We start from the raw sequence: 26330 nt of genomic DNA, 5'->3' as shown, positions 1-26330 counted from the left end.
ATGCGACACGATTTCAGAGCTGCATGAATCGATGGTGCTGTAAGACTGAAGACCGAAAGACTTTCTTTGTTGGCTGGGCCGAAAGAAAGTTTTTGGGCTGGAAACGATCGGTTGATTTGTTTACCTTTTGATGAGGCGGCCAGGTGAAATTAAGCCCACCGCTTTTGGGCAGTCGTTAAGTGGGCAGAATGCCAGTAAAACAGGTTGTTAAAATTCCCAGAGCGTTGGGCTCGCGCCATAAGAATCGATCATTATTGACGGAGTGAGTGAGTGAAATACAAATGATGCCTTACGATCGAAGATAGATTAGATGGCTGGGCCAGGAGTCCCATTCAACCTTGACCCAGTCCCCGCATTACGCTTTCATTCCGCTGGGTTTTTGTAGATAATTTCCATTTTTTGGATTTTTATTTGTATTATTTGCATTTTGTTTTTGTTTCTTGTTTGTGTTTGTTTTTGTTTTTACAATAAATTTGACTAAATCTTAACACTTATAATCCTTAACCTGCAAGGAGCAAACAGATGTAACAAATATACATAGTTGTATGTAAAGATTTATCATTTTGTGTTCAGAAACGTGTAGTAGTACCGTATCTATGTAGTATGTATACATTTATTCTCATAACACGTATTATTTTGTTTTTGTTTATTCCACTTGCTTGTAATTTACGCGATTTAATCCAATACATACAATTGAAAGACACACATATTAACAACACTGAATATGCATATACATTTATATTCTCCTATCGCTCGGACTATGTTTCAATGTGATCGAGTGGTGATGTGAAGCGTGGGCGCGAAAATGGGGTTGGTGGGCGGTGGTGCGGCTGGTCGGGCTAAAGGTCGACCCTCTGGGGAGTGGGAATATCCTAGATTTTCTAGATTGCCCAACTTGGCTACACAGTTCGGGAGGTCGATCTGAAGGGTCTTGTATACGTGTATATAACTTCTATCAAAACATTCTGAAGCACGGGACTTAACACCTGGTAACACATACAAATTACTGTAACTGCGAATGAATGCCGATATCGTATGACATATATAAATATATAATATGCTTCGTAAAATTGTATAAATTGTATATATGTATATTGTATATATTATTTTGCTTTTCCACCTCACTTTCAATTCTCCTTTTTTTAGTCGTAACAAGAACGTATTATCAATTCGTATTAATAGATCTGGTTTATATATGTATATGTAATTTGTTCAGTCAATTAGATAAAAAGATTTCAAAAAGGATTCTCACTTAATTGTAAAACATTTGGGCTTAGTTTGACTTCTCATACCGTATGCTTAGAAAGCTAGACAACATTAATAGTATTAGTTAGGATAGCTCATCATTTCGCGTTTTTCTTCAGTTAGGAAAGTAGGTAACTAGATAATTAGGTAGTAAAAGGGGCCCCATAGGATTTCATATGTCTCAGAGTGGATTCGAATTAGTTTGTTTCAGTTTCTCAGTTTTACTCGCAGTTGTTAGCTAGTCAGCTAGTTAGCTAGTCGATAGTGATGCTAGTTAATATTAGTGCTCGTCTCTCGATCTCGCACGCATTCTGTGTGTGTGTGTATAGTCTTCGTCTGGCTATGGCCTTGTACTCGGTCCGAATCCGAATCCAAATCCGACTTCGAAACCGACTTCGATTCCTGTTCCAAAGACTCCGACTTGGACTGCAATTATACTACGTTTACTTGGCCTTGCAGTATTCAACAGAGATTGTCTTCTTGATGGGGGAGAACTACTTGCTTGTAGCACTGGTTTTGGTAACATCGCGTAGCGTTACCAGAACCCCTATACTGTTTTACGTTATACCGTCGCCAGGTACAGTTGAGCGCACGCCATGTATAGTCTGGTCAAAATGCTGCGTGATTTCTGCCAGTATGCCAGCCTGCTAACTTGCTGGCACAGCATGCTAGCCTGCTCTTGCTAGCCTAAACACATACACATTTACGGGTGAGGGGGGGACACACACACTCTCGCACACACAGACTCACATGGTATATTTATATAGAAATAGAAAGTTCGCTTCTTGTGATGCATCTTAAACATTTAATTTTGAGTCCAGCCCAATAATTGTTTACTTGTTTGCCTTAGTTAGTTGTGTTCTATGTTTTATGTTTTATGTTTAGTTTTTGTGTTGCATGATACCGCCTGTTTGTGACACCACTTGGCACACACCATTGCGTCCCGCCCCCTGGTCCGTTGGTCCGTCGAGAGGTGTGGATATGTGTGGGCGGTCCAGGGAGCGGATGCTTGCTGGGGGCGGACTCACGCCGGGAGGAGAGGATCAGGCCGAGAGACTGCGGGTCCGGAGTCAGACGTCGCAGGACCTTCGACGCCGTCACTAGAGCACGTCCTCCATCTCGTTCTCGCCAATCGTGGAGGTGCCCGGCGCCTGGGCCGGCAGTGGCTTCAGTAGACCCGAGAACAATCTCCGGAAGGCCGTATGCTATTTGGAGTTGGCCATCTTGCCCACCGGCGGCTGCTTGGCCATGATCTCGGCCAGCGTGTTGACGCCCTGCTCGTCGTACTTCTTCCACTGCGAGTAGTTCATCTGCATGTAGGTGATCAGCTGCGGCATGTCTATAAAGCCTGCAATGGTATTTGGGTATTAGATGTGGCTGTGGGGCATCCATGGGGCCGAACTCACTCTCCCAGGCGTGCATCATGTCCTGTATGATGTATTCGATGAAGCCGATCTGGCTCTTTGGTATGCTGCAGGTGGCCCGGTCGAACATCGGCATCACGATGGGCAGGTGGCGCTGCTTCTCCTCGTCCGTCTGCATGAAGTACTCCTCGGCGATGCGGCGGGCCCACTCGATGCAGAACTGGATCGGCCGGGCGGGATTGCTCACATCGGCCACCTTGATCAGCATGCGGCGCATGAGTATGGACGTCTCCTCGTCCGTCTGGGGATTGTGCTGTGCGGGATGGGAGAACTTTACTATACCATCACTTCTTTGGAGCGCCTTTTCAGTCGTACCTCACGCGGCTCCTCGCCTCCGAACACGCTCACGAACTTGGCCAGGTGCTCAAAGTGGCGGGTCATCTCGGTGGCCAGGATCATGTCGATGATGGTGCTGCGGGCCGACTTGTACGTCTCCTTGTCCAGGTTCTTGAAAATGTTGATCTTGTCGTCGCCTGAAAGAGGAAGCCATTAGCAAGATACAAGTCGGTTAGTAACTTCTAAAATATTTTATTATTAAGAAGATTGTAAGTCTATTAGATTAATCTATTTAATTGGAACGTTGCTTCCTTTTCGGCATGAAGGAATCATTAAATAGAGTTTATCTCTCTCGTCTAGATTGCCCATCTGACTATGTCGAAAAAGTTCTTGAAACAGAAAACACCTCATCTAAATTTTGAGAGTTTAAGAATAAAACCGGCTTTCTTTTGAGATCGAAATAATAATTTCAAAATCGATTTTTGAAAGTATATATTGTATAAAGAACTTTGAGAGCATAGTAAGTATGTATAACTTCCATGGTCTAAGATGCTATAAACGCTCTAGAATTATAACTCCTAAACTCACATTTTTCCTAATGAGGATGGTTTGATGTATCTTTTTCTGGATTACTTGTTTTAAACATGCCAAACTACTCACCCAGGGTTAGCTTAAAGGTAATAGCCGCATGATGGTTCTCCAGCACTGTCAGATCGTTGTACAGCACGGCCAGGGCGTCGTTGGAGTTGCACAGGAAGGCGGACGAGCGGCCCGGATGATCCACATCGTGGGCAGCGGCGGCAATGAGAGCGGTCGCCTCCTCCATGCGATCCATCACATGCATGTCCTTGTTGGTCAACTGGGTGATGAAGGCGCCTGTGGCCTAGGGATACAAAATATGGTTAAGAATATATCAAGATAATACCCCAGGGAAGGTCGATAGCCCACCTGCATGACATCCGCGGCATGGGTGCTGTTGTGATATGTGTTGCTCTTGCGGTAGTGGGCCTCGATGACGGCCAGCCAGGCCTTGCAAACGTTCTCATCGATGTTCAGGGTGGCGAAGACGTCGAAGCGGCGGAACATCTCCATGCCCAGATAGAGCAGCGGGTGGTAGTCGGTGATCTCCTCCAGTTTGAAGATGTCAAAGTCCCAGCTGAGAGATTCGTCAAGTAGTTCCATGATGATGGGGTTGGACTGCAATTTAAATTAGATTAGTGTTCTATCCAAGTGGGTAATCGATGGGGAAAGCACCTTCATTTTGGCGGGCACTATGGAGGCCGTTCTTGTGGAGCTGCCAGTGCGTATGATGGAGTCATTCGAGCTGCGGCGCGAGGAGTACACGCTGGGTCCCTGGAGATGTACCAATTTCAATTAGACATAAGCAGTTTTAGAGGGCTCTCCAGCTCACCGTCAGCAGGGCACCAATCAGGTCGGTGGCTATGGGGTCGTCCGTCCGTATCTCCTTCATTTGCGGACTGTAGAGTCCCTCGCGCTTCAGGAACTCCAAGACCTTGTCGATGAGACGCGCCTCATCGGCCGAACAATTCTCCTGTACTTGTGATAGTAAATTGATTATCTATTGTGCGAGTGCGCAGTTTGTTTGTCGGTTGTGTTGTTGGTTTTGAGTTTTGTACATTTTTGAATTTATTCGATACATTTTGGTTAGCGACGCACAGCGAGCAATTCGAGCGAGCGAGCGAACGTGCGAACGAACAGTTGGGTACATTATTTATTTTGGTAATATTTTTATGAGTTGGTTCATTGTTCGAGTACACAAAACATAAAAGTAAAAAAGAGAACATAACAATTAAGAGATAAAAAGAGAATAAACATGTTGGTTTAGATGTGCTGTTACTGTTGAATCTGGGATTAGTTGGGGTTAAGTTCGTGGCAAATTAGGATCTCGAATGAACAGTGGGTTAAAGTCGCCTAAAAGTGCACCCATTGCGGGTTGCTTTCAGCCGAAATGCACTTGACCAGCTTGGAGGTCGGCCAGCCTTTAATTAGCCTCGTAACTCATTAAGGTCCCTGCGCGGGCGCCATCTGTTCTAGATGCTTTTAAGTGGATTACTGAAATGCGAGCGCCTAATTGAATGATTAAAAGCAGAGTGACTTTGCATCTGGAAAGGGCGATAGTCAAAGCCGATAGTCAGCCGCACTCCAAGCCGGAAAATGCATTTTCCCAGCGCTTCCCACTGTGTGTCGGTGCCTGTGTCGGTTATGTGCGTGTGTGGGGATGGGCTGTGTGGTCTGTGCAAGTGCTTGTGCAAATATTGTTGCTAATGTTATTGCTGTCGCTGCTGCAGTTGCTGCTGCTGCTGCTGTTGCTATTGCTGCATATGCTACGGGGCATGACAGGACACCGGGACACACACACCACACCACACCACGGACCAGGACACACGGCACACTGACCAGGCACGGGCACGGGCACGGGCACGGACGACAATTTAGCAATTTAGGCATTCCCCAGAAGCCCGTCCCAAACTTGCAACGTGCTGCAGCCACAACCCAAATGTGAGGCAGAGTCATACTTTAGTGATGGGCGCCTCCAGCGGCAGCGACGTCAGCTTGGCCAGGCTGGTCCTTCGCAGTCCGTCCGAGGCGATGGAGCGCACATCGAAGCTGCACCGCCGCACCGAGTGCAGCGAGCCCCGCGGCGCCTCCTTGGGCTGCGGCAGCGTGGCTATGAAGTCCATCTGCCCGCCGGGCACATCAAAGTTGAAAATCAGGTGCGTGGGTGCGCTGCACGGACGAAAGTTGGCAATTAGCAGGGGGGGATGGACGTTTGCCCTTGCCCTTAGCCACTCACCTTCCTATGCAGGCCACCGGCACCACGCGCACGTGCATGGGAATCCCCTCCTGGCTCTTCCTGCGCACCGTCAGGATGCCGTCGAACTCCTTGATGTTCTTGCACTGCTCGCTGATGGTGGACAGGTCCGACACGAATATGTCCTCCAGCTGCTTGCTAATGATCTCGTCCTGTTGTCCGACGCGGAAATCTCATTAATGCCGCAATGCCAAACAATCGCCCCGACCCACTCCCGCACTCACCAGCCGCATGTTGAGCAGCCTCTCGGTGGCACGGTTGGCGTACTGAATCCTCAGCAAGTCGTCCGTGATGAGCACCACCTCCTTCAGCCGATGGAGCGCCGTGTAGAGGGCCTGGGGAGGGATGGAATCGAAAAGAGGGGATGGGTGGCTTTGCAATTTCATTGCCCTGCAGGGCAGCGCTTCCATTTAATTGAATTAATCTGCAGTTGCGCCGGGCGCCCGGGGACATTAACTCGATTACCTGTTGAGTGGACATGACATTGTGCGGCCGGATGATGGAGTGCAGTATCTGCTTCAGTTCCACACTGCACATGGCCAGGTTGGTCGTCTCAGCTACGCACTGTGGAGAAGCCAAGATGTGGCAATGTTGTAGCATCTGTTTTCCCACCTCCTCCCATCCCCATCTCTGATGGGGCAATTAAAGGAAACTTACTCTATTAACGCCAGCGTCCAATAGAGCAATTAGCACATCATCCTTTTCGAAGAAACTGCAAAAGTCGTCGTCGCAAGTCGTTAGTGGAAAGTGACTGGAGGGACTGGAGTGACTGGAGGGACTGCCGGCCACCCAACTACTCACCTCTTCTTGCAGACTGCAATTATTGTCGTTAAATGGTGGCCGTGTGTGTGACGTATGGTTCTGTGGGCAGAGGCAAGTTTTATGGCAAAGTGCAAAGTTTATGAAAATGGAAAAGTTGTTAAAAAGTTTCCGTAAGTTTGGCAGCCCAAAAACCCGTCCCGGAACCCATTTCACAGCGGCCAACCCATTACCCACCTGGCAATGTGCTCCGCATCCAGGTTCTTGGTGGAACGCGCATCAATTATGATTAGGTGGTAGCACTGGGCGGTGGCATACGACTTCTGCAGGGTGTCCAGCGCCTCCTCCTTGGACCTGACCAGCGTTACGTCCAGCTGGTGGCGCTGGCAGGCCGCGGTGACCGCCTCGCAGATGCTGTCCGACTTGTGGAAAACCAGAAGGGCCTGCGGGTGGGTTTAAAGGGGGTTCAAAGCCATTGCACTGATTGAATTGCCCCGGGCTCAAAGTGGTCCGAAGAGGGCTTACCTTAAGTGGGGGATTCGGTGGTAGTACGGTTGGATACTTCAGGTCCATGAGATTTCGCTGCAGCGGGACATGAAAAAGAAAAACGAGGGGGGGCGATGTCAGAGCAGGTGAGACAAGGTGTAAAATTTAATACAAGGCCGCAGCCCCGCTGGCTTTGTCGTCGAAATAAGAGGGCTTAACCCGGCTTCGTTTGCCCGTGTATCTGCACAATGTACATCCGTTGCGTGTGCGTCGTTCGTGTCGCTTAAATGATGATAAATTAAAATAAAATTGCTCGCCGCTGATTCTGACTTATGTGCGCCACACGCTCGTGTGCTGCAGATTTATAATGCGGGAGCACATTAAATCCGCCGAAGGTGGGAGCCGGAGCTCAGTGTCAATCAGAGGAATGAAAATGTAATCGGAAATGTATCACAACACACCTAAGACTGGGGCTAAGGCGGCAGATTGATGGGGACAAGCCGGGAAAAGTTGGAAAGTCCCGGGAAAGCTGAAAGCCACCCAGCTACCTAGCTACCTGAAATGTCCGGAACTCCTCCTCCTCCGTCGAGGGCTTTCTGCCAGCCACCAGGAGATGGAGTTTCGGCACCTTGGGCAATCGTCGCTCGTAGAGACTGTGCGCCTTGCGCTCCAGGCAGTTGACCTTGCGACGCAGGACCACGGCGTTGTCAGGGTCAGAGGCGGGGGACTCCTCCTCCAGGTGGCAGCGCTCCCTGTCCTCCAGGCTCAGGTTGTTCAGCAGCAGCGCGGGGACGTCCAGGCTGCGTATGGCCTCGACTATTTCCGGCTGCAGAGAAGTGCGTCCTCCGCCGCCGCTGCCCCCGCCAGCGAAGGCCACGCTCAATGGCCTGGTATTGCGGCGCAGGGGGGTCATTATGTCGCGACCTTCGGCCGCCACATTGGCCTCGTATTCCAGCTCCATTTCCTCGGGCGTTTTACACGAATTCCGTCCCACAAATGGCAGGGAAATGGCCACTGGTCCAGGAGTAGGAGCACCCGACGCCACGGTCGTCGTCGGCGCAATCGTTTCCACCTTCATTTCCGGGCGGGAGCCCCCGCTCTTTGGCCGCTTGCCTCCGCCCCCGTTGGTTGGCGAATTCAAATTCAAATCCATACACAAATCCAAGTGAGCGGAGCTTATCAGCCGGCTGCTATCGTCATCTGGAGGCGGTCTTTCGGTTCTTTCATTACGGCTATCGCCGCCCCGCTGGGCTATGGTGTAGGGCTCCGTGTCGGAGTCCGGCTCGCTGGAGGGATTCTCGCGACCCGACTTCGCGGAGGACTTGCGGCGAAAGACTTTGCTGAATTTTGGCAAACAGTTGCGCATTCTGTTTTATAACTAAAGGCCACACTCGGAGAGTGAAGTGAGGCGAACCAATCCGCACCGAAATCCGTATCGCAATAACAATGACAACAGCGACAATTACACTCGCCACTTGAGGTCCAATGTCTTAGATCAATAACAAGTTGTTTGCATAAGCTAGGCGAGCACACGAATAGAAACGCCTCGCGAGTGGCATTTCCAACTTTTCCACGCCGTCTCCCAAACTAATGCGACAATCTCGATCGAGATCTCTTTCTGCCCCTATCTCTATCTCTATCTGTATCTGTATCTGTATCGCGATCGGTATCTACGACAGCGAATCGGTTCTGAACAATTCACAGGTCTTGTGGTCGAAACTACTCCGGGCTGAAAACGGACTGAACTGAACCGAACTGAAATGAGTCGCGTCGATCGAATCGTGGGTATAATCTCTTTCTTTGCCTTTTGATTTCCCACCTTCAATGTTAATTGATTTGATTTCTCTGGTAGCGTATTGTTTATAGGCAAAACACTGGGCCTGTATGGGTGAGCGGCTATTTAAAGCGGAATGTAAACCGAAAAGCGCAGCGCTCTCTATAAACTGTGCCGCCTGTGATAAGATAATATAGAATGCCTTATCAAAAGACGTAACAACCATGTGGCTCGGTCCGGTTCCCCCTGGAACTGTGGTAATAGTAGCCGCGGGGATTACTCACCTGGTAGACGTCCATCGGCTCATCTTCCGGGGTTAGGGCGAGCGATGACTTGCGGTGACCTGGACGGCTGTTTCCGCCGCCGGATGAGCTGGTGCCCGATGTGCCTGTGCCTGTGCGAAAAAATGCGGAAAAACGCACCAGAAAAGGGGAAATCGTTTAGAGGCGAGGGAAAATTCTCTGAAAAGTATGCTACATTTCTGGGCGTTCCAGGGTCCCGCAAGGCGTTGCATACTTCGGGGCTGTCGACAGCACGCCCACAATCAAAATGAATGGTCACCACACAAACACGCACACACAGACACGCACTTATGCACTAAAGAAAATTGGGAAAGCTTAAAATAAACACGGCCATCAGCGCGTTCTAAAGTTCTTTGAAAAATTACTCATACGACTTGTATGCTGTATGCCTGTTATTTTTAATATAAAAATTATATACATACTTTAATAAATTTGTCACAATGGACTTCCCATCGCAGTACAGCCCACCTAAATCATATATTTTTATTATATTTAAATGAATTTAACTCATTTTATTAAAGACAACAGTACGTATGCGTAATAAAGTCTTGAGGCAAAGTGCCTATTTCTTTCAATAAAATTCTTACTGTCCTCAGTCCTTGAAGCTTCTACTATTTTCTGTCAGTGTACCAATACACATGCCATGTACCAACACTCTGGCAGGGACACGCACGCACATTAATTCCTCTTGTTGCACGTTTTATTTAATTATAAACGTTGGCATTTGAGAAACACTTTATAAACGGGCACACACGCATGTGCCTGCGAAAGGGTACGAAGGTCCTTGGGGGCGGAAGCCCCCGGTTTTGGGTCTCCTATCTGTCAACGAAGGCACTGAGAGCGGAACCCCCGGAGGAACTAAGCCGCACAAATTGTATTTCACTTAATGAGAAACAGGTCGGGACCCTGGCATCACATCCCACTCTGTTTTATGCTGTGGCAGCAAACTAAAACAAAAATCCTGCGTAAAAGGAAGCCATGGCAACTGGCTTTAGATACGCTTCAGAGGAAAAATGAAATTACAGGTTAAACCAATGCTGTTCATACTGTCTGACCTTTGAGAATCCCCAAATCCATTGAAGTACCTATCTCCCGCATATCATGTTTGCTTATACACATCTGTGCAGAATTTTTCAATCCATATTGGAGTTTGCCATACATTCTCAGGCATTCCCAAAGTTGAATTCCTCGGCAAAGTTTTGGGGGAAATTAAAATTTTGTGGCTTCTCGCAAGTTATGTATGCTTAGGCCCAAACAATTTTTAAGACCCCAAATGATTGACCAAACAAACTTTCTGTGTAACGAAATTTGTTCGAGGCTTTCGTGCGGATTCCCTGCAAGCAAATTAAAGTTATCAACAAGTCATTTTGGGTTTTGTTCCTGGGCCTATTTTTAAATTCGATAAGGAAGTACCACATGGTGTTGTAAACTGATATGGATCTTTAATGTGCCAACAATAAAGTATATTATCATTGTTTTTACTTTTCCTTTAATTCAATCATAAAAGAAGCAATATGCAATATGCAATAATGCCTGCATCTTTACCTATTTAACTCCACGGAATCAGATCTTATAGTACTTTCCTTTTTGTCTACTACTCCTTTTTGAACTACGTTTTGCGGAAACTGTTTTAATTAATTCCATTTTTTCCCACCATAATATTTATTTCTCACTCAGCTTAATTTATTCCCTGGAATCTGCTTTCATAATTTTTCCATTTTCCACCTCTTGAATGTTTAATTTGAATTCAGTTAGCTGAATCCCCTGGAATCTGCATATAATTTTTTCATTTTCTGCCACTACAAAGTTCAATTGCTGGTTGTAACTTTTAAATTGAAGTCGGTTTCATGACCAAACAGGTGGAAACTCCACTAGCTGGCAACTTTAATTAGGGATGCCTTGCAGTTGATGAGGAAACTTTGCTTAAAGCCCACTTGGCAGGGCATCATTTTGGGAGACTCAGGTAGACCGCATCATCAAACACAATTTGGAACCCAAAGGAGTGTTCCTTAAACGGGGAAAACCCGGGAAAGGGAGGACAGGGAGGAGGCGGAGGAGGAACCTTACCCACATTTAGCTCGGACTCGGAGGCCGGACGCGTTAATGAATCCCTGCTAGATGATGGTGTTTTCGATGTGCTCGTCTCTGGGCTCGGGGGAGACGGGGACTGCCTGGTCCCCAGAGCAGGGGCCACGCCCACTTCCACGCCCGCGCCCACTGCCCCACAGCTGCAAGTGCCGGGAGCACTCTCCTGGCCCATGTGGGCACCGGTGGTCATGGTCGCGGTCGTAATCGTGGTCGTCGCCGATCCAGCCAAATTCGGCTGGCTGGAAATTATCATTGTTTGTGCTTTTCGCTTTTCTCTATTTACTTCCGCTTTTGTTTTTCTTTGCTATGTTAGTTTCCTTCTTGTTTTTGCCTTTTTGCAAATGAAGTCACACAATTTGGATTACTTTCGTGGCATTATGTTAATTGTCATTTATGTGCAATAGTTTGTTTATCTGGCTGCGGCATTGATTTCACACAATTAGTGCGTAATGATAAACTGCCCCACATGCATATACGCAGGTCTATGGATGTGTGGTACATATAGCGCACAAGATACGGCAGCATGTGTGCTCAGCACACTTAATATAAATAGCCCGAGTGGGGCATAAACAAAAACTAGCCAGGGAAAGTACGGAAAGTATAGTAAGTACCCACACCCGCACCCGCGCCCGTACCCCTCCAGTGGGCCTATGTACCTATGAGAGCTGTACGAGATCTAAGTGTATATATGCACTGATAAAAATGGAGTAGTAAATGTTGAATGCAAAATTGGTAGTTAAATATTTGAATAAAGAAAAACAACTAAAATAAACTAAAGATTGAGTTCGAAATTTCTTTTTTAGGTACAAAACATTAGGTACAATGGTGGTCAAATTTACTTTGAAGTTTTTACAACATTATAAAAAGATTTTAGTATCAACATCGAACTATGAAAATATGTAATTTACCACCTGTTTTTCGATCAGTGCATGTATACCGCCAGAGGGGACAGTATATTTGCGCTTATTCAAATGGGTCGGGTGTATCTTATCGTTTGTGTTATTTTTTCGGAGCAGCCCGGGAGTAAAGTGGAGCGGAATGGGGGCAGGGGCACACGCGTTGTAATCTAAACGAAAATCGATAAATTGTTTAGATAAAAGGCGGCCAGCAGCCGCTGACGTCCTCTGGATGATTCGGGGACGCCTGAAAACTGGGCTCTGACAAACGCACTTCCTTAGCTTTTCGGCCAAAGCCAAGGTACTTACTAACTGGGCCCCAACGGCTGCTCATGGTGCAGAGTCACACACAGCTGCGGAAAAACGCGGGCTCATTAAATATTAAATTCTGCGAGGATACTTTTCAGCCGATCGATTGGGCGGCGAAACTCAAATTGGCACAAGTATGGGGAAAATGGAAATACAACGCGGAGCCCGACGTCCGTTCTAATCCGGTATGAAAAACTGTTTGCCAGATGATAATTCTCGCACGGATTTTCAAACTGCCAGTGGCGCGTAGAAATGGGCAGCGACTGCGGCGGCAGTGGCGATGGCGGTGGCGATGGCGACTGCGAGTGTGCGCTGCGGCACAAACTAACGGTCTAGTGGGCTGTCGCCGATTCAATCCGTGAGATACTTTTCGGGGCGCACATAAGGCGCTTAGCCTTATGAAGGCAGGTGCATTTCCACCAAACGCCCGCCCTCGCACCCCCTCTTAAGAACACCCAATGAATTTAGCTTTAGCACAAAGAGCGGATTAGGGGCTCCTGGCCAGTCTCGCTGGCCGATCTCGCTGGGCTTTTGGTTTTGGGGCCTTTTGCGCCTTTGGCCGTTGTCATGGCGACCAATTAATTTGTGATAAGATAATATCAGGCAGGTTTGCTCATAGTATTCAGATGTTTAGGCTGTGTGCGTTGGCTGAGATACGGCACAGGTTCGGCCACAGATACAGGTGCTCTCGGCCAGATGCAGATACTACAGATACAGCCACAGATAGGCGAACGCGTGCACAATCTACATCTGGGGGCTTGGAACGGCTCGCATGGCTCGCATGGCTGGAGTGGCCCTGGAATCAAATTGGCCAGCCAGCTCTATCTGGCCCGATCTTCTTGGCGATAGCCGGACATACTATACTATATGGCCAAAATAAGTGCGGGCAGTAGACCCACATCGATAGGGAGTATCCAGCGCTAATCTAATCTCCCCCGGAGCTCTTCACGTGGCTAAACTGAACGTAATTTGTGTAAGACCTCCGAGAATCGCACTGGCGAATGGCAAATATGTGGTGACTACACAGCCGTCATCGCTCAATTTCCCAGTTTACAAGGGGAGGGGGAGCCACGGGTACTGGGCACTGGGAACTGGGAACACTACTGATAAACTGCAGAACTTTGACGCGTGGGATTAGCCGCCTATAATGAATCGAGTGGCGTCGAGTCGAGTGATCGTTCGGTTTGTTTTCTTTGGCTTTGATTGATGTTTTGGCGCCATTCCGTGGGCGTTCCATTGTTTGCCGGGCTCGGGGTTGGGTCTGGGGCTTTCGAAAGAGACTACCGATCGTGAGAGACTGAGTTCGCGGAATCAAAATGTGGGCCTGATCAAAAAACGAAAATTAAGAGTGCTGGGAGTCGGTAGTACTCGTATCTCGATCTCGATCCCGCTCTCCTTCTGTTCTTATACGGCTGCTGGCTGTATGACTGGCGCAAAACCAGATACTGTCATGTGAATTTTTGCATATTAATTGGCGTTTTTTCACCGTGCGTACGACCCCCGTGCAACCCCGTGGGCCCTAAGTTAAGGGCTCTTCGGGTATCTGCGCATCCGTATCTTGCACATACGTGTATCTAGTGGCACACAAAATCTATCCAGAGATCGCTACTCGCTACACTTGTTGTTTCTGCTGCGGTTGTTGGCACACTTAGTTGTGAAGTTTGTTTTGATTTTTAACACTTTTTTTTCGTGCGCGGCTATGTACACTTTTGTTGTATCTTTTTGTGAGGTATTTCGATTTTGTTATTTTTGTTGTATTTTAGAGCACGCTAAGCTGTTTTTTTCCACCTCGGGCGAATGCAGCCGACGGATTTCAGCGCGTACATGATTTCCAGTTGGCTCTATGCGTTTTTTAATTGCAATCGCTTTGGATCGGCGACTGGTTGGCCCTGGGTTATATGTTATATGCTACAAGCTATATGCTGTGTGCGATATAGCGTGCCATAGGCACGGCCTGGCCGAAATCACTAGATGGCGATGGCTGGCGACCAGTTTGCAGCTGGCGAGCTCTTCGATCTTTGGTTTTGGGATCTGCCAGGAGCGGCGTACTTTGGCTATGGATAGCAGGCAGATTCGGTTCTATATGGCACACACACTGGGATTCACATCTGCTGCAGCGACGTCGACGGCGACTGCGGCTGCAACTGCGACTGGGCGACCGACGCGGCGAAAGAATCTACAACAACTGACTCCATACATGGCGAGCAGCTGTTGCCGCAGCCCCAGGAGAGCGCGAGCTTTGGCGATAAACGGAGCTTGCTCTCCGACTCTCCGGGCCTGCCGCCCCACCCACAGCCCCACTCCGCCGCCCCTCCAGTCCGATCGGTCTGCTGAGCGCGATCAAGTTTCACCGATGCTCACTCGCGCTCCCCAGAGCCCCACAGAGCGGCGGGGAGAGCCTGCGAGAGAGTGGGGCGAGAGCGGGAGCCGTTAATTGGACGGAGACACAAAACAGCTGCGCTTCGGATCTGCGACAAGCGCCAGCTGACTCTTCTGAGCAGGGGGTCGGGTTACCTGGTCAAGAGCGGGGATCTCAAGGCACCACGGATACCCTGCACAAAGATACAGGCCCTTAGTATCTGTAAGATAGAACTTCTTCGCTGTGGACTTCAGAATTCCAAATCCGTTCTCATATCAGCATTTCTTTGGATATCAATTTTAAGAAATGGGGATACTTAATAATAATATATAAGAAGATGGTTTCGAAAATATTTGTTTTTGCTTTACCAATCAATTCATTTGGAATACTTTCAGACCTTTGTATTCAAATACAAACTTAAATATTTTTTAAGAAAATATTAACAAAGTATTCCCAGTCCCAGTTCAAATTCTTTATCCTGAAAACATACTTTACAAGATCCCTAGAAGAAACTAGAGCCGAAAGTGCAAGTACCCTACAACTTACTAATAAATTCCAACCCCTCTTTATCTAGCCCAACTTATGGCAGCCACTTGAGTTGATTGGCTCGAATTTGGAGCATCGTAAATCATCGGAAAATCTGAAGAAAAGGAAATGTGCAAGCCACTCTGAGATTCCCATTGATAAGTGCCTCTATAAGTACTATCAGCCAGCATAGCGGAAGCTCTTAGCCGTGGAGTAGCCTCACTTCAGATTAGAAGAAGCAGAAACAGGAGCCGAGTTCCTCGATCGCGGGCCTTATCTATCACTCTTGTTAGCCGATGCCGAGTGTTGAAGGTAACCGAAGCCCAAGCGATGCCTCACACTAAAGGGTATTAGGTAAATGATGCTGCCCAAAGGGATCATGTTTCCATGAAGCACAGTAAAAAATATGATCTTGTAATTTTATGATTCAGTGATTCATACGGCATGAGAATTATTAAGGAACCATTATGTTGGTATTATAATTCAACAATGGAATTACTAGTTTTTGAGCTTTAAGAAATAAGCTTAAGCATATCTTAGGCTTATGCCTCAGGACTACTTACTTCCCGTGGCCCGTCGCACCACGCTGTGTGTGAAGTTCCCGAGGGCGGCCACCGTCACAATCGAGTCCTTCTTGCCGGTGCTCAGCTGGTGGAAGACAAACAAAGTTCCTTGAGCTGAACGGTGGCCGGCGGATTTGGTTACCTTTTCGTAGTCGGCCTCGCTCTTGGTCTGCAGCGGATTGAGGAGCACCTGGCCGACGAGGTTGTCGCCCGCCGAGCTCCCGTTGCCGTCGCTGGGTGGCTGCAGGGTCACGTTGCCGCAGCTGCCGAAGCGGCGCAGGCGGGTGCGCCTCAGCTTGATGCAGAACAGCCGGCTCTCGTCCTTCTCAGAGGCGTCCAGCGGCAGGGATCCTCGCTCGCCCGTCTGGCCAGAGGCGGCGGCGGAGGCGGAGGAGGGGGCGGGCAGGGTACTTGGCGAGCAGCCCATGGCGAAGTCCTGCTTCTGATCCTGGCCTGGCTGATTCCGTTGCGGTTGCTATGCTAAATTGCTCTCGGTTGCCTTGTGATTTTGGCTTTGGCTTTAGTTTCGTTTTCAGCTCCTCTTCCTCTTCCTGTTCCTGTTCCTGTTCCTTTTCTGGCTCCGGCTGCGGTCTGCAGAGGACTAGGATGCCCGGGATTGCACAACTTAATCTCGCTCCACCGACGACCTGGGCAGTGCTGCTGCTGCCTCCTTGTGGTTTCTGCTGCTCTGGCTTTGGCTTGGCTTCTGATTCGCTGGTTTCGATTCTGGACGATGTCGTTGTTGCTGGCGATAACATAATTGAAACATTTTTGGGCTGCGGTCCGCTGATTGATTGACTGATGGCCAGCGGAGATACTGGTCACATGATCCGCAAACTGCAAAGGGGAATGGAAACAGGGTTAATTGAAATGCCGGGTAAGTGCATAGTGGTTTGGCAGAGAAATTTGCATGTCGTTAGGCCCTTGAAAGGGCTAGATTTATTATTAAAACGAAGCATTTCATATCATTTTATTACCCACTGTCACGTACCACACTGGATATAGAGGAAATAACCTAAGTCTGTTTTGTAATACAGAATAATAAATGCCTTTTAGTAACTTAAAACTGTAGTTCAAAAATAAAATATTATAAAGAACACTTGTTCTGTACTAAACTGCTGGCGTTATTGTTACCTAAAAAATTACCTAAAATTAGATTTCAGTTTACAAAACACAAGTTTCGAAATACAAAACAATAAAAAGCCTTTTAATAACTTTTAAAAATAATCGATAAATACTTTAAGAACATTTGTTCTGCAGTTGTAGGAAAAATTGTCCAAATTAAAATTCCAGGTTGCTTTTACTCAAAACGAGATTAAATTGTTATGTAATTTTTCATTAAGAAATGTTCTCCTTGTAGATAACTTTTATATATCCTAGCTGAGAGCGAGCAAAGGCAATCAAATTAGCTGTAGTAAACCTTTTTCACAAGCACAGTGAACTAGACAGCACTGACCTACATTAACTTTCCGCTTTCCCTGCTTTATTTTTTGATAATTCCCAGCTTAACTAGTTAAACTAGTTTAATTGACACTGATAAGCCAAAGTGATAAATGACGAGTTGCAGTGCATTTCGGTGTTTTAACTCGATTGCGAAAGCCCTGTTCGAGACCCCCGATTCGAGGGGCGTTCCATTGAAACTCTCATCGAATATGGACAGGGCACCGCACAATTGTCAAATACTCTTGGCGATTGTTATAAATTCATAAAAGCCCAAATATTGGCAATGATTATTGGAGCCAAGGCGAGGAGATGTAGAGAAAATACAGAAAATAAAACAGGGGCCCTTGAACGTGACCAACTCGCTGCATATGAATAATGCCCAGTCAGAGCCATATTTGCGTTTCGGCTCGACTCCTGCCTGCCATATTAAGTTCGCGTCCCGAAAGTTGGCGGAACTTGATAGTCTGAGCCCTCGGTGGCACGTATCAAACAATTGACTTGTGGGGATTTGAGGGTGTCATATATAATACAGCTTTGGGATGTCGATGTCGCCCCGTTGTTGCTCTCATTCCGGCTGTCAGTTGGCTTTATCTTGGGGCAGGCAAATAGAAAAACCCTCTGTCGCTCGCTCGTGTCTTGCTAACCAATTTTAAATATTTAGATAAAACTCGAACGAAAGCGAAAGAAGCAAATCAACTGATATGGTGGGCGGAGTACGGAGTGGGGAGGCCAGAGCACGGAGTTTGGGAGCACTTCAGATTAGTCACCGTACCCACTTCAAGTGGCAATTGGAGCTCGGCTCCTGCGAATGAAATGTCTTATGTCCCGTCTTTGGGGGAGGGAAAACAATTCCGGGGGGAGTGTGCGGCGGAAAAGATAGTCCTTATCCCCGGCGACGTTGATTGACTTGCTAAAGGGAAGGGCTGTCTTTCATCTGCATTCGTACATAAACACATCCTCATCCATAAGGACACTTGTTGTCGTCCCACTGTCTGAATCCGTTCGCATTGTTGGGGCCAAAGACAAAAGGCGTCACAACAGAAGACACAAACAGGAAGACAGGCGAGCGGAGGAACAGAGGCGGCAGCTCGAGTACAGAGAGAGATATATCACTGAAAGTGGTCATTCATTTGGAATTTTTGATGAGTAGCCGTAGTTTGCTACGTAAATTTGTAGCCCAGTTTATCTTGAGAAACTGTCCCGAACTCCTTATGAAAAGTTCAGTGTGACCATGCTCCTAAAACAAAGTCCAAATTACTCTTTGCGCTAAGGTCACATTTTGAGTCGCGGCATTCCCTAGGCTTATTTTTCTCCGTGCAGATTCTGATTCAGCTCCAAGCGAACTCATCTACATTCCCAGCAATGAAAAAACTACAATAGAGATGTCGGGAATCAGCTTCGCGTACACACATCAGTCTGCAGTGTGTTTGTTGATTTAAACAAATTATTTTTAGCCCGACCATATTAAAATGAACAAGTAATGCTTTCGCCGTACACTCGGCATCATTTAAGTTTTCAAATAAATAACGAAGGCGGTGGATGTAACATAATTTGTTTAGAACGAGCAGGAGGCGCGCTGCAGTTGCTCAGCCGCCCCGTTGCCATGCCGCACAATCGGGGCCTCGAGTTCCTGTGCGGCGCCTCGACGCCTCTCGGTATGCAACTAAAAGCTCGAGTGCCAAGGAGTGCCAAATTCTATTAGCGGTCCCGGTCCCCGGCTCCCTGTCCCCAGTCCCCGGTTCCCGATCCCCGAACGTCAACTCATTAGATGCAGCCAGTCACGGATGTTTGGCCCGAGCCCGAAGCTATTAGTATGCAGGTGCTTGTGGGTACTCGGATAATAGCATCATCAGGACGCCTGTGTGCGAGAGGCCCCTAATAGAATTTCTTACCAATATGTACTCGAGAGCGCTGGTATTTGGCAGCCGGAGCCGGGCCATATAGGAAAGCTGGCCGAGACCAAAAAATATAGATGACTGTGGAGCTTGGCGGCGCAGCGCACTCGAGCGATTTTGTATCTAATAGTTTTTGCCCGCTGATGCCTTGCAGCTGCCAATCACTCGGCTTCGGCTTTCTGTTTACTTTACATGCATACATCGAATCCGAATCGGGAATCGGAATCCGATCGCCTACTATATACAAATGGCGAGAAGTGTATAGTCTACGGAGATCCATTACAAGTGCCTAATTTGACTTGAAGTCAGGTGTTGAAATGGAGTATTTAAGTTTACGGCCTGCCATAATTCAAGACGGCCTCCCAAAATAAACAGCTAGGAAAACAGTTGAAAGTTAATGAGGAGAAGCGGCAACAAAAAATACCCCTTTCACCCTTTAACTAGTTTTTCAATTGGGAGCCTAAATAAAAGGTTGTTTAATATTTTATTTAAGTCGTACCTTAATAACCATGGAATAAATCTTAGTAGGCTGTCAAATTCTCTTGTTAGCTTTTTCATCTTAAAATATTAAGAATATGTATGTATCGATCAATAATTTAACTTAAAATGAGCACCCACTAATTTTTCAAAAAATATATTTCAAAACCTAATAAAAAACCTATTTAAAACTGTGGCAACAATGAAAAAGTTTCTTAACTGTGGAGATCATTCAAAGAGGCAGCTATGAAGTATAGAAATACAAATTGATATCAAGAAAATTTAACTTATATCAAATTTTGTTTAAAATATGTATACCAGAACCCAATAAAAATCCAATTAAAAACTGTGGCAACAATGAAAGCGTTTCGCGACTGTGGACTTCTCTTCCCAAAACGGACTGGATCCATATAGAACGTAATGGCCCATTACCATCTCTCGTGATGGTCCTCCCAGCATGGACAACCTTGCCGGTGGTCTTGGGATGAATTTCATGTTCAGAACGTGCGTCACAAGTGTCAGCTGTGTGGCCGGGCATCCTCGAGATCGGGGCCTTGGGCCTGACAATGGAACAGCCACTAATCGCTTACAGGCGGAAGGTTGGACCCCGCCTAATTAATAACATGAACATGAAAGAGCCCCAACATACGTGCCTGCGATGGGAGGATATATATGTAGCCGACTGCTTACAATATCTATGGGCACTTTTCCGGCTGTTTCAAAGAGTTTGCCAGCTGGATATTTGCATTTCAAATGCCGATCTCAAGTGAGATATAACAAAATGGAGATGGGCCCGGGGATGGGCGAGCGGGGAGCGCGTAGTGCTGGTGTCGCAACCTGGAAGATTAGAAAGAGAGCGAGGGGCCGTAAAGGAAAGAGAGGGCACCACAGCTGTGGATGGCTGATTGCCCCAGTTGACAATACAAGTACATATAATCAAATGGCACGGTGCAAACATCGAGCATAAAGTTGGACGAACTGCAGACTGAGTGGCACTTTTGGGGTTACGAGTGGGTGGTTCGGGGGGTGGGTGCAGCGAAAGTGGGTGGCGTTGCATAACCCCGGCCGTAATAAACATTTCGAGAGTACCTTTCGGAAACTCCCAATCAGTATGCACGCGAGCGGCTCGGATTTATTTGCTGTTAACAATGGCAGGCACCTCCAGCGCCGCCAGCGGCAGCAATCCATTTTAATAAACAGTTAAAATCGAGAATTAATTAAGCCAGCCAACTGATTGGGCGACAGCCTATCGCATAGATAGTGAAAACGAAAAGAAATCCGCGAGCGAGTGTGTATATATAGTAAACAGCCATTAGATAATCGACGAAATGGGTCAGTCCGCGCGGGATACGGCCGAAATGAAAACTAGCAGGCGACGCGGGGGAAAATATAAAAAACTTTTTAAGTTTGGCAGCGCCGAAATGCAAAATGCAAAACACGAATGGCGAAATGCGAACGCAATTTGCAAACTTATCGCCGCTTGTTTATAAGTACGAAATGATATTTTTCACATTGTTTATGGCCAGTATGGGCATCATTGCTCGGCTGCAGCCCCCCACAACATTTCAAGCGATTTTTATGTGCCTCCGTCGCGCCTATAAGAAGTCAGTCGGCAGTCAGGTGAGTTGGTCAAATTAAAATTTGAAACTGCAAAATGTTTTCGCGACGCGACGCCAGATGCATGAAAATTTCCATTTCAATTTTATTCCGCTTCGTTTCATTTAATTTTATGATCTTTTTTGGAGGGCAAAGACCAGGCGTTGACACCCCCAAGGTGGCTAGCATACTTCGCCTCGTGGTTTAAGGATATATGTACGGTCTGGCTGGGATCCCCATCGCCCGTCACCCACTGATTTGTGTCTTTTGGGCCCGTGTAAGCCTGTGTGTAGGCAGAGGACGGCCGCAAATTAAGCGAATGCCCCGAAAAATGTATGTCCAACTTGAGTACATATACAATACATTATCTGTTGACGTACCGAAGCCAAAAATTTGTCGTTTAGCTGGTAGTTGTTGCTTTTGCCGCCTGTTGCTTCAGATATTTTATGTGTATACGTATTCCTTCTTCGCTTCGTTTTTATTTTAATATTTATATCAGACTCTAGACTCTAGATTCTAGATATAAATTAAACAAATACACATGAACACACTGGGTAGACACACGCACTCATAATAAATATTGCCCCATCGCAAAGGCAACAACAATAACGAAGCATTTTCGCTGCTGCTCTTTTCTTCCACAAATTAGAATTTATTTTAATGCGCGGGGGTCACGTTCATAGAACGGATGTTGTTGTTGACGCACAAGATATTGTACAACAAAATATGTACGATCGCGACTCTACGTATATATTGGCCACATATTATATGGGTACACCGAATTGTAAAGTGCAAAACTCAAATTCAATGCATTAAAAATAATAACAATAGCGCGGTCACGACAGTAGGAGCAGCAGTAGCGGCGATAACGCCGCCAACGTATCTGTATCTCCCAGATACAATTGGCTCACATTTACGGCCGCTGCTGCTGCCAACACTCAATCTGAACAATACACACGCACCCCCGATATATGGCACACACACCACACACACCACACACACAGCACACACATGTGCCCATATTGATCACAAATCGGGGAATCGGGGGAATATGATTGTCGATTATTGCGGCCACGGAGATAACTAAATTTTTCGGGTGCGCCGCTGGTCAGCGGGTGGTGCAACTTTGGGTGGTATACTACCGCTTGCGGCCAGTGAAAATTCCGCTCCACAACACGACCGGCGACGGCGAGAAAAGAACGCCCAAGATTCACGAGATTCAGCGGCGATCCGCGCGATCCACGATCCCCCGCTCGACGACGGTTGCTTGTCAAAGCAAAACGTCAAACTGATTTCTCGCTCGGCGATACGATACGATACGAAACTCAGGCCGAGTCGAGACAGAAACAATGGCAATGAAGGCAGGCCCAGAGGCCAGAAGAACGCGAACACACAGAAGAATCAGAAGTGGAAGGAAAACTAAACTAGCTAAAACAATCTCTGAGATACAAAAATTCAGCGAACGAGCGACAAGCGACAGTCGAGGAGAAGTGCGAGTGCGAGTGCGAGTACTAGTATCTGTATCTGAACCTGAACCTGGCAGGCACTGCGATCCACTCCGACCCGAAAGAATCAGAAGTCGCCGCAGCACAGAATCGCGGAGCGGAGAGCCCCCGAGAGCCCCGGAGAGCGAAGAGCCGGAGCCGCGGGCCCCAAAGCAAAGAAATCAAAGCGGCGAGAGAGCGCGACGGAGAGCGGGCGCTCTCCCCACTGGAGCTGAGCGCGTGACGGACGATAGATCGACTTCAAAGATACTTTTTGGAAGGCGCTTAGCATATTAGCTCCGTGCTTTTATATCCCCTACTGTCCTCAAAAAATATATATTGAATTTGAGTCACTAGGGAAATATTCATATTTTTTATATCTATATTTCAAAAAAGTTTTTTTTAACGGTTAATGATTTTATAAAGAGTATTTTAAAAGTGATTTAAAAAGGTGATTTTGAAGAAAATCCTGCTCTAGAAGTTGAACATTATTCTACGACGGGTTTATATACCGTTTGGTATCGAAACTAGTGATTTTAAATATAACTATTTATGTAAAAGGATTTTAAATAATTAAAATAAAAAACCTGATTTCTTTTGATAAATAAAACTTTGATTTATTTCATAAATTAGAATACCTTTTTATCCTAAACCTATTACTTATATGACTTCCTTTTATTTTCCATTAAATGCTTAAAAGATGTTCTGAGATTTACATTATTGCCCCCAAAGTGGCGCTTCAAACGCCATTATTTCAATTAACCACGCTGTAAACTAAAGAGCTTCAGTCCGCGATTCCGCTTATTTTAATGACGGAAATTATAACATCATCAGGCGAATTAGTCCCCAAACAATTGCTCACAGAACATTGCAGATTACGACTGGCTGGACTAAAATATAAAGACGGGAGCCAATGAATCATTTATAGCATCGTAAGATAAGCTGACCCAAATAAATCGCGAGCCGTGAGTCACTCACCACTTACGCCCAGCTTTAAGAGCAAATATGGGATATGGAAGGTGGCATTTTCCACGAGGAGCTCAGCACGGGCTGCCAGGCAAATTGACAGAAGGAAGGATCGCCGTTCTGGCCGTTCCATTAACGGCTTTGGCCGACCCCAAGCCCCCGGGCGGATGCTTATGCGCCAGATGGAGTCTGCACGCAATCGAGGAGCCCGGAGTGCCAGAACTCAGCTTCGCAGAGATTGAGCCCCCGGCAAAGTCGCGCAAACACAATCGCACGTACACATGAGCACTTCTTGATGAGCTTATATGAGCAGTGGGATTTTGGCTTGCCTCTTTGTTCTTTGGGTAATTGTAATTGCATTTGCTCTCGGCCTGGCCAAGTGCCCCTATCAGACAGCTCCAGTCGCCGCTATCAATTAGCCAGCAACCAGAAACTAATGGCCAGCCGTCGGGATTTCTGTGGAAGCACCGTACTACACATGCGAAAACACCACTGTTTGCGCTTGGACTCCGGGTATTTGCCGGAATATACACAGCTTTAAGTTGGCTTCGGGGTATATTGGTTTACCTGCCTACTCCGGGAAAAATTCGGTTTTGGATTTCCGTCTCAGTTCACTCCAGTTCGGTGGTAGCTTTCTGCGCCCCGCTGAATGTGTGGTAAATCACAATTGCGGAGCGATAAAAAAATCAACGTGCATTCACTGGCCAAATGTTTTCCCACTGGAAGCGTGCTGCTTCAGCTTCTGGCTTTAACCGATGGCCGATGGCACTAGATAGAGAAACGCAGGCCAGCCAGTTGATTTGGTTCGGCCTGGGGCCAGCACAAGCGGGACGAAGTCGGTGTGTGTGCCGTGTATCTATATCTAGATGGATTTGGCTGTGCGCGGTGCGAGAGCTGCGTGTATCTATCAATTCTGCCGAAACCGAACTAAAAACTCTCAAGTGTGCGAAATGGTACATAAGTCGAGTGTGGCTCGTTTCGTTCCGCATCCTCGTGCTTTTTAGCCGAGCGGCGGTTATGTTGAGCAGGAGTCGCAGCTGAGGCTGAGCAAATATGTGTGCGGACACACGGACGCACGGATACACGGCCACACAGACACTCAGATACAGAGGCACAGATACAGATACAGCTACAGACACACAGAGACACGGATACAACACGCTTGTTGCATGCCCGCCAAATGTTGAGATACCAAAAGCTCGCCCGATAAGGGTGGGGAGCTTCATCCAGGGGGATGAAGGCCCGCAATCACCTGGCCTGCCCGCGAAAGTAGGCAACATAGCGCCGCAAGGCGCAGGCGTCGCCGCTGCAAGAACAGCTTTTATGCTCCGCCAAGTCCGCTAAAAACAACTGTTGCTTGTGGCGCACAGACACACAGATACGCCGAGGCACTGGGGCACACAGCCACACTCGCAGCACGCGGCGTACTAAAAAGCCACACAATTGTTGTATTAAACACATTATACACATGTTCGTCTGGGAGCCAAGGAGCCCCCCGTGCCACCCAGGCCACCCCCAACCAGCTGGCGCTTCGGGTAATTTTACATTTCTTTTTAAAGCTTAGTTTGTATTGGTAAATAATAGAGGTTACTTCCCGCTCGACGCCAAAAAGGGCAAGCCGTCGTACTTTATGTATAGTACATGCCTCATATATACAGCGCAGGGCGGCATGATAGCACCTCTATGTTTCTAATTATGATTTATATTTTTTGATTTGTATGTAGGATAGAATTAGGGTGATCTTTTAAAGGAATTATATAAATTAAAATTTCGGGCTCATAATTTCACCTATCATAAAGTTTCATCCCATTTAAAAATATTTTTAAAGTATCTAATACAATATTATGAATCCGAGTCCCTAATCCCTCATTCAAAGTATACTGAATATATTTATTCATTGGTCGCATTGGATTTACCCAAAAATGAGTGGTAACATTTATTTTTGTTATACCATGATTAAAATAAAAGTATTATAGATTTTGATATTTTTAACTATTAAGTTACATAATGACCCCTAAACGTATCGCTATTTCAATGAGGCTCCGAATGGCTCCAAAAACCCTTGACGACAGCACTATTTCACTGACCTCGTCTGTACCTCTCGCAGGGGATGGCGATGTATCTCGCTCGCTGGGAGCACATTATATAAAATTTATAAATACTTTTAAGCGCGGCCTGCCAAGGTGCGTTTGTGCGTGCGTCTGGGTGATTCGATTTGGCCTGGCTTAGGTGGTGGTCCATAGGTCGATTGGCTGCCGACTTTATTACTGTATTATTGGCCTTTAATTTGAGCTTGAACAGCAGAATTCCCGAGGCCGCACACAAATATATTTCCCTGGCGTCAGCGACGACTTCCTGCCATTCTTTCCGGCTAATTTCTGTAATGTTTTTCATTCTTTCCTTTGTGAGCCAGCGAATACACAAGGCCCCGGGCCAGCATACAAACGATTTATGGGCAGGAGGCCGGACCTTGGACCTGATTAGTTGGGCAATTTGAGAACATTCAACACGTGAACGGTTCCCTTTGAATAATTTATTTTTGATTTTTTCCTAATTTATTGTGGCCCGTGAACAGTGGGTTAAATTCAGGCATTATTATTCCCATTTATGTTAATTAACTTTCAACTGCA

The 26330-nt window shown here is 46.9% G+C and overlaps 1 protein-coding gene across 8 annotated transcripts; it reads right to left on the bottom strand.

Moving 5' to 3' along the window:
* Nucleotides 1–389: 389 nt before the first annotated feature.
* On the bottom strand, nt 390–24283 carry LOC108022630 (high affinity cAMP-specific and IBMX-insensitive 3',5'-cyclic phosphodiesterase 8). Of its 8 annotated transcripts, none has more exons than XM_044091679.2 (20): nt 22393–22725; nt 21631–21766; nt 15982–16676; nt 15840–15924; nt 9082–9191; nt 7063–7119; nt 6775–6980; nt 6580–6639; nt 6436–6490; nt 6244–6342; nt 6003–6113; nt 5761–5930; nt 5483–5693; nt 4357–4497; nt 4200–4298; nt 3894–4142; nt 3606–3828; nt 2985–3142; nt 2652–2922; nt 390–2593 (listed from the first exon to the last, which is right to left on the bottom strand). In XM_044091679.2, the coding sequence occupies exons 3-20, from the start codon at nt 16264–16266 to the stop codon at nt 2451–2453; spliced, it is 2733 nt and encodes a 910-aa protein (XP_043947614.1). In that variant the 5' UTR covers nt 16267–16676; nt 21631–21766; nt 22393–22725; the 3' UTR covers nt 390–2450. The 8 variants fall into 8 exon arrangements, with proteins under 8 accessions (XP_043947614.1, XP_016947169.1, XP_050743148.1 ...); XM_017091680.3 differs by having other exon boundaries at nt 4357–4524; nt 22393–22724; XM_050887191.1 differs by lacking the exon at nt 22393–22725 and adding an exon at nt 22213–22343 and having other exon boundaries at nt 4357–4524.
* Between the last annotated feature and the right edge of the window lie 2047 nt (nt 24284–26330).

This window comes from Drosophila biarmipes, chromosome 2R, assembly GCF_025231255.1.
Source record: "Drosophila biarmipes strain raj3 chromosome 2R, RU_DBia_V1.1, whole genome shotgun sequence".
Lineage (NCBI taxonomy): Eukaryota > Metazoa > Arthropoda > Insecta > Diptera > Drosophilidae > Drosophila > Drosophila biarmipes.
Note: the sequence above shows the minus strand (reverse complement) of the source record. Positions and strands in the feature narration are given on the sequence as shown.